Source organism: Oncorhynchus masou, chromosome 18 (assembly GCF_036934945.1).
Source record: "Oncorhynchus masou masou isolate Uvic2021 chromosome 18, UVic_Omas_1.1, whole genome shotgun sequence".
Taxonomy (NCBI): Eukaryota; Metazoa; Chordata; class Actinopteri; order Salmoniformes; family Salmonidae; genus Oncorhynchus; species Oncorhynchus masou.
In genome coordinates, this window is record NC_088229.1 from 61656110 (window position 1) to 61674471 (window position 18362).

An 18362-nucleotide genomic window follows, 5' to 3' on the forward strand; every position below is an offset into this window, starting at 1 on the left:
TGTTAAGAATGTTTGACTTGCACCATAATAGTAAGTCTAAAGTGGTTGCGAAATGAAGGCTATTCATCACATAGCCTATAATTTACTTTGTCAGATGACTGAGTAAGAAGATGACTCAATGTTTTAAAGCCAACAACAAGTCACCTTTCTTACATTCCCTTACCCTTTTCTAGTCTTTATACAGAGTAGAAATGTAAATGACTTTTCTTAACTTGAACACACAACAAATCCCGTAACAAATCATACATCTGTCTAAAAACAAACCCCGCCTCTAAGCTACCAGAACAAGTAGCATAAAACATCAGCCAATGGGTTATCTGTGGTGCACCAGTAATGAAGGAGACTGTCAACTCATTGAGTTGTGAGACTGTGTACACGATGTGTCACATGAAGATAACATTAGGAACTTAAACTGTGTGACTACGGACAGAGGGTCTATTTTCCACAATATTATCTCGGACTGTTGACTGTGTGAGGCAGATGCACAATGCAAAAAATGTCTCTCCCTGGGTTCCTTTCTGTAAAAAAAAAAAAAAATCACATCAATAGACTTATCAATAAATAATACCATTCACTGGTGGTCTATAAGTTCAGCGGCAGCGGTTTGGAGGCTGCCCCGCAGGGCGGTCAGACACTTCAAAGGCCCTGGCATGCCCCCTTTGCGAGCGTGGCGGTGAGGGGCAAAACCACGCAGGCTCTTAGCGACAAGCCCTTGCGAGGTCACTTCCTCCATTCCCTTCATGGCTGATCCTCAAGAGCTCCACCCACTTCTCCCCCAGAAACTGACCTACCCAGAGACTCTTCACAAGATCCATTTTTATTTAATTCTGTGTATCTGTCTATCTGTCTATCTGTCTTTGTCCTTCTCCATCTCTCTCTGCTCAATTTAGCATTTGTGTGTCTCAAACTTGATATTTTTTGTTTAATTTACTGTTTCACGGTCTCTCTCTGACTTTTTCTAAGATTGGGTCACTTGAAATTCTCCTTATCTTCGGTGCCTATCGGCAGGCTCTTATCGCTGCAGTGCAGACAGCATATTCCTCGCCAAAGAGGTCAAGGTGCCCAGGTGTTCTTCCCATTTAAAAGCAAAAAGAAACCACTGTTTACCGCCCAATTGATTGATAAGGGGATCCCATAAAGTAACATATAGACCATGTTGGTTAGGGGGTTGCGATCTATACATTTACACGCTGACTGAGATACGAAGGCACAAGGTGCTGTGATCTCTGACCATGCCCCTCTGTCTATACGTTGTCAAGACTGGTATGATGCAAACCAGGGAAACATTGAATCCAACTCCCCTCAGTCAGAGATAGATGGAGAGGAAGGGCGGGATGGGAAATAGCAACACAAGCTTCATCTCACATTCAATTGAATCACTTACTCTAACAGCGAGTGTGTGCCGGTGCAGCAACACCTCTGATCCCCGGTTCTTGATCAAACAAATCACAGATGGTACCGATCAATCAAAAAAGAAATCATATAATATACAATGAGATAAACACGTTTGCTGGCGCAACGAGATGCTAATGTATTCTGAGCACGAGGCATTTGAACCGGAAGCGTGGGTTGGATGTCATCTTAGGCAAGTCCTCTTCAAGCCCCCGGTACTAAGGAGCAACGGAAGACGTGAGGTGATAAGTATTTACAGCCATATGACTCACGGAGGGATAAAAACAGACGTTTTTACCTGCAACTTAACTGCCTCCCACCAGCTTAATGATTTCAGAGGAGACGTAATGTCTCTTAAAATAACCGTCCCCTGAACTTTACGGTATAAAAATAACACCGGCGTCACCGGAGGATAAGGGGGGGCCTGTCCTACTGAGTTTGGTTGTTGTGTTTGTTAGAGCACTGTCATCGCCATCTCTTTGTCTTAGCATAACTTTTGACAGGGTTTCTGTTTCAAATAAACAGCCTATTTTAAGCTGTATGTACTTAACGAAACTGGGCAAAAGGCCATGAGGGCTGGCGTGCCGACTTTCTATTCCCGTTGAACTGGAAACCATTTCTGATAGTATTTTTATTGTGACTCATAAAAAAACGGTCTATACTTATCAAATACCAACAGTGACGTACGTGAAGTCAGTGCCTTGACATCATTTATGCCACTAAACGTTCAAGTCTTTGCGTAAAAACTCAGGCGCTAAACAAATGTCGACTGCGTGTTCGCTCCATGGGTCAACGCAGGGTCAAGCTATGTGGTGAACTCGAAAATCAATCAGGTCAGAGTAGGACTACTGATCTCAAATCAGTTCCCCCCGTGTCCATGTAATCTTCTTTGTTATGATCCAAAAATTCAAACTGATCCTAGATCGGGAACTCATACTCTGGAAAAGCTTTATGAATATGGGCCAATGGGTCTATAGCGTAGCCTAAACCAAGTATATGTCCGATAATATTGCATATACACCATGTATAAACATGAACGTTGGTGATGGAACACCAGAAACAATGCTACCCACTATGCTAATTCTGGCCTAAGGCACTTCTTAGTCACCTTGTTAACACCTTTCACATTCGTGCCTCACATCGGATTGATATTCCTCACCACGTAACCTTCACATTGACCTAATAGCCAGGAAAGTGAGAAACAGAACAGTGTAACAGAGAACTGGCTCTTTACATTTCAACATGGTCTATTAGACTACAATGATTCAGTTTTCATGACCCTATCACGGTCCAGTAGTCACGGAGCCGGCCTGGGTGCCCGACGGGCTCTTTGGAATGTGAGCAGCGTGGGTTCTTTAACCACGTGGTTATAACACCGCCGACACCTCATGAAGGTGCTCATGGAGTCAGCAGAGTAAACCTTCCTTCTCTGAGGTTACGGGTCGTCGCCATAGGTTTCCTATAAGGTTCATGTCCTTAGCCGGCTCCAAACTCTTACTGTACGGTAAGGGCCGGGCGGGGCCTTGTGTCGACACACTGCGTCCAAAGGGCAATGGTCACCTGCCACTTTGCCAACTCCACTACAGCCAACAGGTTATCCCAAGTGAGCTTTGCCTTTCCCATGATCTTACCACTGGCTTTACGCAATCAGTACGATCACTATAAATATTAAAGCCTCCAAAATGCTTTATATAAGCAAGACACCCCTCTAAAAAAATATGCAGAGTAGCTACCTCGGTTTAAAATATCTTGGCTGGTTAGTGAGTGACTGTCATTTCCTGGAAGACAGACATCTCTCTAGGTATTTCAGTTAGTCACTGACATCCATTCAACAGGTTTTGTGTTGGGAAAAAGAGGGTATACAGAGGTGTACAACAGGACACAGTAGAAGGGTTGTCATTCCGTCTGAGAGGGGAAAAGAGGAAGAGAAGTGTAAAGGACTAAAGCAGGGTGCTACTTACAACGATGTGTGCCGGTGACGGGGACCGGGCATCTTTAAGTGCTTGTCGACTTTGAAGACTTCCGTGGTTGACATCGAGCAGGGGCCATTTCATCTGTAGGTACTAGATGGTGAGAAAGAAACAAAGTGGAGCGAGAAAAAAAGAAGAACACGTTAACGATGCAGAAAGGTGTCGTTTGTTTTACAGTTAAACAAAAAGGAATCGAGATTTTAAAAGAGATTTACATGAAAGAAAGTTTAAAAAACAACTTAAATTGAAAATGGTAAATCCCAAGGCATGTGGTGGGTTTCGCCTCAGGAACAACTACACCTTCTTCATATGGATTGAGAGGAATCATAACATTGTGTTTTCGGTGACATATTAGTCCGCCCCCCAAATAAAAACGACATTAGATTGAAACAATTTATTACAGACATTAAAAAAGAAAACTACATGTCCTAGCAGTTTGAAGGGGGTACAGTTGTGTTATGTGGCATCCGTTCAAGAAATAGAACCGTTCCAAATCTGAGGTAGGCTAAATCACTGCTTCTGTGAAGGCTACTGTAAGTGGATTATGGGTTTAGAATGACTTAATGCCATAAATGTGACCACTCTGGGATTCCAGGTGACTTGACTTTTATTGGCCAACCTCATAAAACGGTGCACTGTGGAGCCATGGCACGCTGTTATGGGTCTGACTCAACCTAGTGACTGTCTCAGTGAATAATTGACCTGGCCTTTATCAGGACTGAATGACACACACACACACACACACACACACACACACACACGCACACACGCACACACACACACACGCACGCACGCACGCACGCACACACACACACACACACACACACACACACACACACACACACACACACACACACACACATACACACACGAGAGAGTGAGAGTGAGCAAGAGTGAGAGAGACGCACACAAGATGTAGATAGATACATGGATCGATTGTCTCATAAAGTGGGTGGAGCCCTTTAAATCAGATGATATGCCAATCGTTTTGGTGACACAGTCAACCACACTTAGTTTCCTGGACTGTAAGGCAGAAGGAAGGAGGAAGAGCAGCTGCTCTGGATTATGAGCAAAGGAATCAGGGACAGCAAAGTCTGAACCACTGCCTTTACAGGGGCAAGAACTTCATAAAGGAGAAGCCTAGCATCTTAAGTATTGTGACCAATGTCTTCTTTGTCAACAGGTCATACTGAGTACTTACCTTCAAAGGATTCAAGGATACTCGGAAAAGGGTACTCATATAATGCAATAGTGGAAATAGAATCACCCTCCCCGCTCATTCCACTACCCACAGCCGAATGCTTTCCCTTCAAGACCTCTATTTGCTGTGCCTACTCTTTGACTATAGCTAATGCTCCCACTACATTTTGAAGGGGTGATCCTTCCGGGGTGACCCTGCTATAGACTACTCTTGCCTTACAAATGTCAGGTGTACCAAGTCGGAGTGGGTCACAGACTGAGGTCACCTCAGCTGCCTGCCTGCGCTAAGAGAGGGCCCCCAACATAAGTTACAGGGGGTCAACAGGGTGAAACAGGCACTTATTGTACGGTGTGAAAAATAGAACTACTAAATATGATGGTAGGGTGGGTAAGAACCATTGACCTTTCCATACTGCTCACTGACGGAGAGTACATTCAAATAGGTATTCAAACCAATACGTCAAACGGTGACAGGAGTTCCCTGAATTTGCATGCGGGGCTGTGGACACACTCCTAATGGGAATGAGGGCAGTCAAAATATGAAGGGAAATATATGCCATAAAAAAATAACTATAAAACCCTGTACAGTTGATAAAACATGATCAACAACTAAATATGTACAGGGAGAACAACACAACCAGACAGGAAAACTGACACCAAGAGAATAAGGCAAAAGGAATAGAGAGAGAGAGAGAGAGAGAGAGAGAGAGAGGGAGAGAGAGACGGGGGGGAGAGAGCGAGAGAGAGAGGGAGAGGGAAAGAGAGAGAGGGGGGAGAGAGAGAGAGAGAGGGGGGGGAGAGAGGGGGGGGAAGAGGGGGAGAGAGAGATAGAGGGGGGGGAGAGAGAGAGAGCAAGAGAGAGAGAGAGAGAGGGAGAGACTGAGAGAGAGGGAGTGAGAGACAGACAGACAGACAGACAGACAGAAAAAGAAAGGGGGTCATTAGAGTTGGCTAGTAGAAACACTGGAGGGTTCCGGACTCGTTTCTTAACCTTGGGACCACAGGCCGGCGCATGAAAAATGGATTTGAAGTAAACTCGATATAAAAATAATATATATAGTAATATATGCCGCCTTATACCACACCAGGTCCCCCCAAAGGAAACTTCTGACAAGTCGAGTTGGCCTTGTATCTTGGCCTCTGATGCAATAGGAACATCAACTGCTGTGCTAAGATTCCGTCCAAAAAACTTGGCCGGAGCTAGAATTGGAATGTTGTCATTCCATATACGTCTGTGTCTCTATCCTCTCTCCTCTATCCTCTAAATAAAACAATCACTCTGGCCCTTCTGCTGCCCGCTATCCATCAGCTCCTTTCCTGTAGCCAACTACCTAATCAGAGCTACTCTCTGTCCTCTACGTAAGGGCCTGTGCTGGAAGAAATCTGTACACTTGTGTGTTGCTGTGTTTGTTACTACGTCAGAAAGTGTGTGTGTGTGTGTGTGAGATGTCTGTATTTGTGTGTGTGCCACAACCCTTCCTGAGACCGTGGATAAATCAGTGGTAATTAGCAGAGGGTTCACTGCAGGGTGCTTTGCTGTGGTTTGTGCTGGAGGAAGTTATTGACTCCCGTCCTCTGCCTCAGCCCCTGCAACAAAAACTCAGGCTGGCTCCACAATGACTCATTTATGACCCCCGTAAGGCTTTTACTGCAACGGTATGTTTGTGCATCAAGGGGCGGAAAGTAGTAAATGGGCGGAAAAAATCGATTGTTACATATTGTGATATTAATTTTTTACGATATATTGTATCGTTTTGACAATATCACAATATTACTTTGCGCTAATTGGCTGTACCTGCACCGAAACTATTTTTCCTTCAAAGGTTGTTCATCATCTTCTTTGTTAAATAGGAAGCCAATATGTTTTCAGCACTATTATTTACATGATTGATCAAAACTCGTTTTATCATGACTCTCTCTTGTTCTTCTGCAGCAGACATATGGTGACAGGTATGTTTTGGAACATCGAATCACAGTAAAATCGCAGTATAAAAATCGCAATACATATAGAATCATGAGAATCGCAATACATATATCGGCACCTGAGTATCGTGGTAATATCATATTGTGAGGTCCCTGGCAATTCCCAGCCCTAGTGGAGAAGACGACTTGTAAAGCTCCAGTGGTTGTGGTCTTGTGGTTTTTACAGACCCCCCCCCCCCACATTGGGTATTAATTGCCATGAAGGGACGGGGAGACGGGGGCACTTGAGAGTGATGGTACCACTGTGAGGTAACTCAGGACAGCATATACAGTGCCTTCATCGAGTATTCATACCATTCTACTTTATGTTACAGTCTGAATTCAAAACAGATGAAATATATCTATGCCCATCTACACACAATACCCAATAATGAAGGATGAAAACATGTTTCTAAGAACTTTTGCACATTTATTGAAGATGAAATGCAGAAACATCTAATTTATATAAGTATTCACACCACTAAGTCAGCACTTTGTAGAAAAGCACCTTTGGCAGCTTTGAGTTTTTCTGGGTAAGTCTCTTAAGAGCGTTGCACGCCTGGATTGTGCAACATTTGCCCATTATTCTACTCAAAATTCTGTGTTTAAAATTCACTGCTTGACTGAGGTACCTCACAGACAATTGCATGTGTGGGATACAGAGACGAGGTAGTCATTCAAAAATCACAGTAAACAGTATTATTGCACACAGACTGAGCCCATGCAACTTCTTATGTGACTCCTGAACGTATTTACGTTTTTGCCATAACAAAGGGATTGAATAGTTATTGACTCAAGACATTTCAGCTTTTAATTTTTAATTCAATCCAATGTTACATTCTGGGGTATTGTGTTGAGGCTAGTAAACAAACAAAAACGAACATCACAACTGAATCCATTCCAAAATCAGCCTGTAACACAACATTTGAAAAAGTCAAGGGATGTGAATCATTTCTGAAGGCACCGCACACACATAGGGTTCCAAAAGGGTTTATTCCCATAGAAGAACTCTTTTGGGTTCCATGTAGAACCCCAGGGACTTTTCTGTCATTGAAATCCTGGACGCTTAAAAAATGTGCATTTAGAAAGTATTCCGACACATTCCTCTTTTCCACATTTTGTAACGTTACAGCCTTATTCTAAAATGGATTCACTTAAAAAAAAATGGCTCATCATCCTACACACAATACCTCATAATGACAAACAGGTTTTTCAAAATGTTTGCTAATTTATTATAAATAAAAAACAGAAACACCTTATTTACATAAGTATTCAAACACTTTGCTATGAGACTCGAAATTGAGCTCAGGTTCATCCTGTTTCCATTGATCATCGTTAAGATGTTTCTACAACTTGATTGGAGTCCACCTGTGGTAAATTCAATTGACTGATTTGGAAAGGCACACACCTGTCTATATAAGGTCCCACAGTTGACAGTGCATGTCAGAGCAAAAACCAACCCCCCACCCCCCACGCCCTGGGCTAAACTGAGCAATCGGGGGAGAAGGGCCTTGGTCAGGGAGGTGACCAAGAACCCGATGGTCACCCTGACAGAGCTCAGCTGCAGGGACTAGGAGACGAATCAGGATCGAGGGAAAGATGAACGGAGAAAAGTACAGAGAAATCCTTCATGAAAACCTGCTCCAGAGCGCGCAGGACCTCAGACTGGGGCAAAGGTTCACCTTCCAACAGAAAAACAACCCTAAGCAAACAGCCAAGACAATGCAGGAGCGGCTTCGGTACAAGTCTCTGAATGTCCTTGAGTGGCCCAGCCAGAGCACGGACTTGCACCCGATCGAACATCTCTGGAGAAACCCTGAACATTGTATTTTATTTAATTAACCTTTATTTTAAAATTAAATAGCTGTGCAGCGACGCTCCCCATCGAACCTGACAGAGCTTGAGAGCATCTGCAGAGAAGAATGGGAGAAACTTCCCAAATACAGGTGTTCCAAGCTTGTAGCGTCATACCCAAGAAGACTCAAGGCTGTAATCGCTGCCAAAGGTGCTTCAACAAAGTACTGAGTAAAGGATCTAAATACTAATGTAAATGTGATATTTTATTTTTATTATTATTTTTTACATTTGCTCAAATGTATAAAAACATGTTTTTGCTTTGTCATTATATGGTATTGTGGGTAGATTGATGAGGAAAAAATATATTTAATCCATTTTAGAATGGCGTGGTTTACGTGGTCTGTGGTTGTGAGGCCGGGTGGACCTAGAGAAATCAACATTCCTTTCTCTGGCAACAGACATTCCTGCAGTCAGCATGCAAATTGAACACTCACTCAAAACTTGAAACATCTGTGGCATTGCGTTGTGCAACAAAAACTTCCCATTTTAAAGTGGCCTTTTATTGTCCCCAGCACAAGGTGCACCTGTGTAATGGTCATACTGTTTAATCAGATTCTTGATATGACACACCTGTTAGGTGGATGGATTTTCTTGGCAAAGGAGAAATGCTCACTAACAGGGATATAAACAAATTTGCCAACAAATTTTAGAGAAATACGTTTTGTGCGTATAGAAAATGTCAGGGATTTTTATTTTATTTCAGCTCATGAAACATGGGGCCAACACTACATGTTGCATTTATATTTTTGTTCAGTGTATATACAGTTGAAGTCGGAAGTTTACATACACCTTAGCCAACTACATTTAAACACAGTTTTTCACAATTCCTGACAATTAATCCTAGTAAATATTGTCGTAGGTCGGTTAGGATCACCACTTTATTTTAAGAATGTGAAATGTCACAATAATTGTAGAGAGAATGATTTATTTCAGCTTTTATTTCTTTCATCACATTCCCAGTGGGTCAGAAGTTCACATACACACAATTAGTATTTGTTAGCATTGCCTTTACATTGTTTAACTTGGGTCAAACATTTCGGGTGGCCTTCCACAAGCTTCCCACAATAAGTTGGGTGAATTTTGGCCCATCCCTCCTGACAGAGCTGGTGTAACTGAGTCAGGATTGTAGGCCTCCTTGCTCGCACACACTTTTTCAGTTCTGCCCACAAATGTTCTATAGGATTGAGGTCAGGGCTTTGTGATGGCCACTCCAATACCTTGACTTTGTTGTCCTTAAGCCATTTTGCCACAACTTCGGATGTAGGCTTGTGGTCATTGTCCATTTGGAAGACCCATTTGCAACCAAGCTTTAACTTCCTGACTGATGTCTTGAGATGTTGCTTCAATATATCCACATACTTTTCCTCCCTCATGATGACATCTATTTTGTGAAGTGCACCAGTCCCTCCCGCAGTAAAGCACCCCCACAACATGATGCTGCCACCCCCAAGCTTCACGGTTGGGATGGTGTCCTTCGGCTTGCAAGCCTCCCTCTTTTTCCTCCAAACACAATGATGGTCATTATGGCCAAACAGTTCTATTTTTGTTTCATCAGACCAGAGGACATTTCTCCAAAAAGTACGATCTTTGTCCCGATGTGCAGTTGCAAACCGTAGTCTGGCTTTTTTATGGCGGTTTTGGAGCAGTGGCTTCTTCTTTGCTGAGCAACCTTTCAGGTTATGGTGATACAGGACTCGTTTTACTGTGGATATCGATACTTTTGTACCTGCTCCCTCCAGCATCTTCACAAGGTCTGTTGCTGTTGTTCTGGGATTGATTTGCATTTTTCGCACCAAAGTACGTTCATCTCTAGGAGACAGAACACGTGTCCTTCCTGAGCGGTCTGACGGCTGCGTGGTCCCATGGTGCTTATACTTGCGTACTATTGTTTGTACAGATGAACGTGGTACCTTCAGGCATTTGGAAACTGCTCCCAAGGATGAACCAGACTTGTGGAGGTCTACAATTATTATAATTTTTTTAGGTCTTGGAACCCTCTTTGGAAAGTGTTCTACACTTCGGGGACAGCCGAATAACCTTTTTTTGGTTCTAGAGAGCACCGTTTTTCTATTAGTGTACTGGTGCCAGAGAACCTGGTGGATGTCACGTTCCTAATTCTGATTCCAGTCATTGGAAAGTCTTCTCATAGACTAGACTGACCAAATGATTGTCCAATTTGAGTATTATTGTCCAGATGCACACAAATATCCACACAACCGCAGGGAGGCCTTGAGTGAGGGGACGTCCGTTGAGGTGGTATGTGTTTGGGGGTGGGGGGTGAAAGGTGACACCCCAGAGTGTGGCGCTGGAGCGGTGAGAGGTGGAGAAACAGGGGGCACATGCCCTGACAGGCAGCTCCACTTCAGGCTGCTATTGCAAATGTTCTCACATGCTAATCCCTCCTGCAGGTTTTACAAGCATGCCAAGGAGAACGGAGCCCCGGCAAGTGGCAAGCTTTCTGACCCCACCTCCTCCCCCTTTCCCCTTCTCCCTCCGTTCCTCCCTCCTCCCAGCGCCTGCTGACGGACGCGCCGCCGGGGCTTGAGTAGGCAGTGACCCCTGACCCCTCTCTGACGCCCTGCTCCCCCCCCAAAAAACTCTCCTGCTAGGAGGGCCTCCCTGGTAACTCGAGAGCCATTCCAATGTGACAAATTGCTCCAGAGGATAACTCTCTCGCCCCCTACCTCTTCTACCCCCCTTACCCCCAGCATCTCCCGCCCCTAAGAGCCACCCAGAGCACACACTGTGCATGGGAGGGGCGTCCCCCTCCCCTTCCTACCCCCTCTAACCCTTCGCCCCTCCTCGGCTCACCGGACCAACAATGGGAGCTGAAGAACTCAATTGTCTCTGATGAAGTAAAAGACAAGGGACTCCTCTAAATCCTCACAGAGGGATGAACTCTCCCTCTCTTCCGCCAGGAGATTCACCATAGCGACAAGCACACTGGTTAGAAAGTGGGTGAGAGTTAGTGTTAGAGAAGTGGTTTTAAAAAATAACCCCAAGCTCCCACATTTCACTACCAAGGTCAAACTGCTGGACTGTCTGCTTGCCATATTTGAGCGACTGATGCAGAAGTTCAGCTTGGCATAGCTTGAGCTGCTGAATGTGACCCAGATCACAATGCAAACAAGCTGAGGCTAACCCAGTGCCATCCATTATACAGGAGGAGGCCACAGCGGGAGACAACAGAGTGCTCATACATCCTTCCAGGTCCACACCACCAGTTGGGTGATAGTACTGAATATTTGACTTTGACTTAGAGGACTACTAGAAAATTTTAACCTCAAATACATTGAAACATACTGTACGTCATTAACACTAGTCTAACGCATAATGTTACTACCATTGCAGCTCTGCCAAAATGTATGAATTTCATGAATAAGCTCAGCGTCAAACCACTGACCAAATAAAATAATCTTATGCAATTTTACTAGCGATAAACTGAGTCAGCTGCCCTGAATTGTTGAGACGGTCGATGGTGTAAAACCTGTTGTTGTTAAAACCCCATCTAACGTGTTTATCACATCCAATCCAAGCCTCGGCGCAGACCGGCTTGTTCATTTACTTTTGGATTAAGAGCAGAGGCTTTCCCCCAATCAGACAAACAGGCTTCCTAATGTGCCAAAGTGGCTTGGAACACTGTAAATATTCCCCACAGACCAGCGAGAGAGGATGAGGTGAATCCCGGTCGCAGGCCAAACGGGGTCGAGAGGCATTCCAGCGCTGTAAACAACGTTAGAGGGAGATCGGCGGGAGAGAGAAAGAGCGGGAGAGAGAGGCGAGCAGCTCCGGTCCACTTGCTCTGGAGACCCCAGGCAGATCTCCAGCCCATCTGTGGCCATGGGGCTCTGCTGCCTCATAGTACAGCCATGACACAGCCACCGCCAGCCAGACACAAGAGCAGTGGTTGTGTACCACACACACAGACACACACACAGAGATTTTGACATGTAGGCTACAAGGAGCAACATACGCATACACTCAACACAAAATAACAGGCATGTTCACCACACACACACACACACACACACACACACACACACACACACACACACACACACACACACATATTACTGAACACATGCTCACACACTGTGGCTAACCGTCATCATGTGCAATAACAGGGGCCTGGGATCAGAATGATAGCTCGCAGATAACACCAAACCAAACAACAAATATAAAAGAGGTTTATTTGTGTTCGCTGAGACCCATTCCAAAGAGGCAATCCCACTATCCCAGCGTCAAGTCTTATTGGCGTTGACTAAGACTAGAAGGTCTAAGAAGGTGTATTGTTTAACTTCACACTCTCCTAAGGACAGCTGGTAGATTCAAATTATACTGGAAAACGATGGGAGAATATGTTTCCTTGTTGATATGTGTGGGTTCCTTTGTCTAGGCCACAGGTGCAGGGCTAAAATATGCACCCACTTGTTGGGGCGGGAACAGTCATTTTCTGTAATTGGGGGGGGGGGGGGATTATGCAATCCAGACTCTTTGAAATCTCCCAGGTCAAAACAGAGACCCTTTCTCAATCTCTAGGATGTGTGTGTGTGTGTGTGTGTGTGTGTGTGTGTGTGTGTGTGTGTGTGTGTGTGTGTGTGTGTGTGTGTGTGTGTGTGTGTGTGTGTGTGTGTGTGTGTGTGTGTGTGTGTGTGTGTGTGTGTGTGTGTGTGTGTGTGTGCGTGTGTGTGCGTATGTGTGCGTATGTGTGCGTGTGTGTGGATGCGTATGTAGGCTTTGTCTCCAGAAAACTGCGGATGGGGAGGAAGAAGAGTGCAATAAGCAGGCAAACAGCGAAGGGCAGTAGAGGGAAGAAAGTCCAGCCAAAGCTGAGAGAAAGTTAGTCGACGCGAGAGAGGGCTCTTCATGACTGATTTAGTTCTTCTAATACACATTTTATGAGTAAATATTATTTTTTATATTTTTTTTAAAGCCCCACCAGCTCTGACAGCCCGAGGCGTTTTGCACCAGGAAAATAACAGTGGAATATGGGAAGACCTGGGGTTTGTGTGCCCTGGGGCGGGAAGGGGTCCGCTGGGCCTGCATTTACTCCAAAGCCAGAACCGCTAGGGGGTTCCACAAGGCCCTGACTCCAAAACCTCCCCCCTCCTCACCGCAACCTCCTCTCCCACCCCTCCCACATCCTCTAAATGTATTCTACAAACTGTCTGAAAACAACGTAGCCAAAGCTGTGTTGGTTTCAAAAGACTCTGAGGCATTGGTTTCTTTTGGAATGGATAGTTCCCTCAAAATGTGTCCCTGAACCATTTCCTAATCTGTCCTGTTCTGGATGTTAACTCTGGTCTCAAACACAGATTCACCAGATATGTGTGGTCTTGCTCCTCCACTTTTTACTGAACAGGTGAGGACACATGCCCAAATTTAAAACACTGACCTGCAACACAAGTTTCAAAAGACGCACAACACACATTCAACAACAACAAGAAATATCCAAAAATGATTGAACAAAAGTTAATAACAGCAGTACAATTCCCTATTATAAACATGTCTGTTCGAAAGACAAAATCATCTGAACCAATGATAAATAATATGAGTGACTGTGGGAGCTGGAGTATTTCATGTTCAGGAGCTGACTGTATTCTAGAAGGAACAGCTCCACAACACTTCAGAGACAATATTCATGTTCAGGAGCTCCACAACACTTCAGAGACAATATTCTAGAAGAGGAACAGGAGCTCCACAACACTTCAGAGACAATATTCTAGAAGAGGAACAGGAGCTCCACAACACTTCAGAGACAATATTCTAGAAGAGGAACAGGAGCTCCAGCAGTAGAACATTTGAGGTGTCGGTACCCAGCTCCTGTGAGCTCTTGGCCAAGTCAAGCACTGATCCCACTTGGAGGAAGGAAGACCAGTCACAGACACACTGGGGCACTCACATCTTCTCCAAGGATATGACATCATCCCAGTGTGACTCTAGACTCTTGGTGGATTTCCAGCCTACAGATTCAGAAAGTAAACAGTGTTGTGTTTCTTTAACTCCCCCTGGCTCTACCTCACGGTGTCATTAAGAGTATCTGTGGGTCTTTCTATAAATAGAGCTGGGAGGCTGAGGACTGCAGGGGCCTGCTGTTCTTCCGACAGACCAGGGATGCTAATAAACAGCACAAGCATCTTTAACATCAGGCTTGGCTGGCTTGGGTCTCAGGTCGCTACTGCTTCTATCTCAGCTTCAGTCTCTAGTTCTCTGACTCTCTCCGTGTCTGGGCCTTTTCCCCAAGACTGTGGTTCCACATCCTCCTCAGTCTATACTTAAAACAAAGCTCTCCGAGGGTCTCTTGGATCTACCGTGGTTCGGAGAACGGTTCTAATTGTTTCAATTCCAGCAAAGGCGTAACACATAGACAGTGTAAACTGCAGGTTGCTTTGTACTATTTGTCCATAGTAGCCCAGAGCAGCACAGTGAGTGTGGGCAGAGAGCGAGTGAGATCAGGGCTGAGGTGAGAAGCTCAAGTCAGATCCCAGTCTTGCTTCCGCCGGTGGATTCTCGAGCACACTGACCTACATAGCGGTTACGTGGGCTCAGCATGCTAGCACAGCGGGGCTAGGTGTGCCTGAGCCCTTTACGCAAGGCGCTCGCTCTGTGTTACAAAAAAATCAGTTGGGTAATAGGTGAACGTTGTGTGTAAATTCCTGTGGTAATATTAAAAGTATAAAATAATAAGTTGAAGGTTGAGCCAGAGCCCTGAATCCTCTTATGGCAGAGCCCCCTTGAATGGGTTGAGGCTGATGATGATTGGCTCTGTGATGTCAGATGGATGTCACCCTGACTCAACAAGAAGCTTACCTGTTAGGTAACTTTTAGGTAACTACGGTACTATACCCGTCCATGGCCGTCAAATTGGAAAAGGATTCTATTGGAGTATAAAGCAAAGAACGCAGGTTCCTTTAGGAGAAAAAATAATAATAAAAATAAATAAATACAAGCCTAGAGAACATGCGCGCGCGCACACACACACACACACACACACACACTAAAACGCTCAGAGACCCCACAGCTACGCCGACACACCCTCAAATAACACAAAAGAATAACACACACACACACACACGCGCGCACACACACACCTTGGAGCAGTTCAGACTCCATATTCATTTCCAGGGCTCCAGCTCAAAATTCCGAATGGTTTCAGGACACAGGCACAGAGCCTTACTACAGCTCCAAGACAGTGAAGGCGGTTTGTACTACAGCAGAAACCCTCCCAGTGGTCAGAGGAATCTGCAAATCTACAATACTCTGTAATATACTGTATCCCAGAGAAAACATCACCATACTCCCGTTGATTAAGCCTAGTTTAAACTAATCTACTCTTCCTGAAGGCAATTTGATCTTATTGACTTTGATACAGGGAAATATTCCATCCATTTGACTGTGATACAAATATTTTCCATCCATTTAAAACACACCCATTATAGCATTGGGAGACTAGCTCTTCACTGTCCGGGCTTAATTAAGCAATATGGCCAGAGGTGGTGTGGTATATGGCCAATATACCACGGCTAAGAGCTGTTCTTACGTATGACGCAACGCAGAGTGCCTGGATACAGCCCTTAGCAGTAGTATAGTGGTAATAAACCCCTGAGGTGCATTATTGCTATTATACACTGGTAAGAAACGTAACGTTTGGTCATCCCAGTGGTATATGGTCTGATATACCACAGCTTTCAGTCGATCAGCATTCAGGACTCGAACCACCCAGTTTATAATGAATAAATAAGTCATAAGGATGTGGTTATTGGAGCTCATTAAAATGGAGGACGTTGCTGTGAAAACAGGACTCTGGGAGGGTCAAGGAGCCTCCTACGTGGACCAGGCTGCGTGGGTGTTTCTCCTACCCCTCTCCTGTCCCTCTGTACCCCACCCCTCACCACCAAATCAACTGACAATGATCCCCCCCCCCCTTCCACCACCCCACACCCCACTGTCTCTTGCACACACACAGACACACAGACACCTCATGGCTAATTACTGCATCGCTTAATCACTGGGTGATCTGTCTGACTCTGAAAACCCCTCCTTCACAAGAGACACAAACAAAAGTGGGCACACAAGCCAATTACTGATGAATCTTTTCTATGGTCTTCTACCAACTCCTTGTTTGGTTTTCCTCTTGTCATCTCCACCGGCCAAGGGAAATGTAGGGGAAAGGGAGAAAGATACAGGGGAAAGCGTGACAATCTACTGTGTGTGACCTTTGTCCCGTATAGCCAACTTTAAACATGCAAACTTGATAGGAAAAAAAAAAAACTTTTGAAAACACACACTTTGTTACGCCCTTCTTCGTATCTCTCCGAAGTGCCCCATGACAACGGACAGGAATCCATGGACACACCATGATAATACGTCGATAACGAGCTGAGGCCATTTATTGATCAGTTTCATTTTGCATCTCCTAGCCAGGGTGCAACAGCCAGGCTGGATGGAGATCATCACACTGTTCACACACACACACACACACGCACGCACGCACGCACACACACACACACACACACACGCACGCACGCACGCAGGCAGGCAGGCAGGCAGGCAGGCACGCACGCACACACACACACACACACACACACACACACACACACACACACACACGCACGCAGGCAGGCAGGCAGCACACACACACACACACACACACACACACACAGGCACACAGACACACACAGACACACACAGACACACACAGACACACACACACACACACACACACACACACACACACACACACACACACACACACACACACACACACACACACACACACACACACACACTGTTACTGACGGAGAAATAAGTTAGAGCTAAACAGCCGCTTTACAGCAGACGGGCTAATGACACGCCAAACGTGTGTGTGAACAAGAAAGAGAGAGTGCGAGAGAGAGGGGAATGAGAGAGAGAGAGAGAGAAAGTGAGGGGAAAGAGAGAGAGAGAGTGAGAGAGAGGGGGGGGGAGAAGGCCACAAGGCTTCTGTAAAGGTGCAGTGAGACAGAGAGTGGACACACACTATACCCTAGTCCCACTACATTATACCATTAATCTCCAATATGAGCTATATTCTCATTCTGAAACAGTTTTCTGTTCGAAGGGATCTTCGTTTTTTTATATACGCAGATGATGATGATGAGCTAAGCGTTCACCATAAGAGCAGTTCCGTGTTGTTTTCCAGTGAGTGAACACAACAGTGTGCACGGCACGCCCATGTCAACAGAAGACGTTCTCCTCCCCTTAACACATTCTGACAGCTCTCTCCGACGGGCAGATGAAGACATCTGAACGTGCGTGTAGCAAACAAGACGGAGTAATATCCTCTCTTATGTCAACGAGGGCCAGCACGGAAGCAACCCTCGGCAATATTGGGAGCTTTTCGGAACAAAAAGGCTCGGTCCTGGCACCGGAAATCCCTTACACTGCACACCTTAACACACAGCGTACGAATAAACCTATGTATACACCTATAGCGTCGTAGATACAGATTCATAAAGGTTGTTTTTTGGTTCTCGTTTTGTTCCAGATAGGGTTCCATAAAGGTTAACATCATCTAGAAAAAAAAATCTGAGCTACAAACTGTGTGTTTCTGTCAGCTGGGGGGGAAGCAGTGCAGCGGTGGGAGGAGGAGAGAAAAAAAGCCCTCAGCCAAGCCATCAAGTTGAACATTGAACTTCACAGTAGTAGCTGCCTTTCTATGCCTCTCCTTTTGATGTTACCTCCAAAGCAAAGGATCAAAGGCTTGGAGTGTGGCGTGGGGAAGTCCCAGGCTCTTAGCCTGCCAGCCTGTGATATATGTAAAAATCTACGCCAAAAAAAAAAGAGAGAGCAAGCTAGGGAGAGACGGGGGAGAGAGACAGGGCGAAAGTCAGAGAGAGAGAGAGAGGGAGGGAGACGGACAGAGAAAGGCAGAGAGGGAAAGACAGAGAAAGAGAGAGAGAGAGAGAGTGGGGTGAGTGAGAGAGCGAGAGAGAGCAAGCT

At 45.2% G+C, this 18362-nt stretch overlaps 1 protein-coding gene across 22 annotated transcripts in view; it reads right to left on the reverse strand.

The window, feature by feature from the left end:
• tcf7l2 (transcription factor 7 like 2) overlaps positions 1 to 18362 on the reverse strand; it is a 124301-nt gene that overhangs the window by 81126 nt on the left and 24813 nt on the right. For all 22 annotated transcript variants that reach the window (XM_064924111.1, XM_064924104.1, XM_064924109.1 and 19 more), the window contains exon 4: positions 3354 to 3455. In XM_064924111.1, the coding sequence (XP_064780183.1) occupies positions 3354 to 3455 (102 nt within the window). The remainder of the gene's footprint in view (positions 1 to 3353; positions 3456 to 18362) is intronic.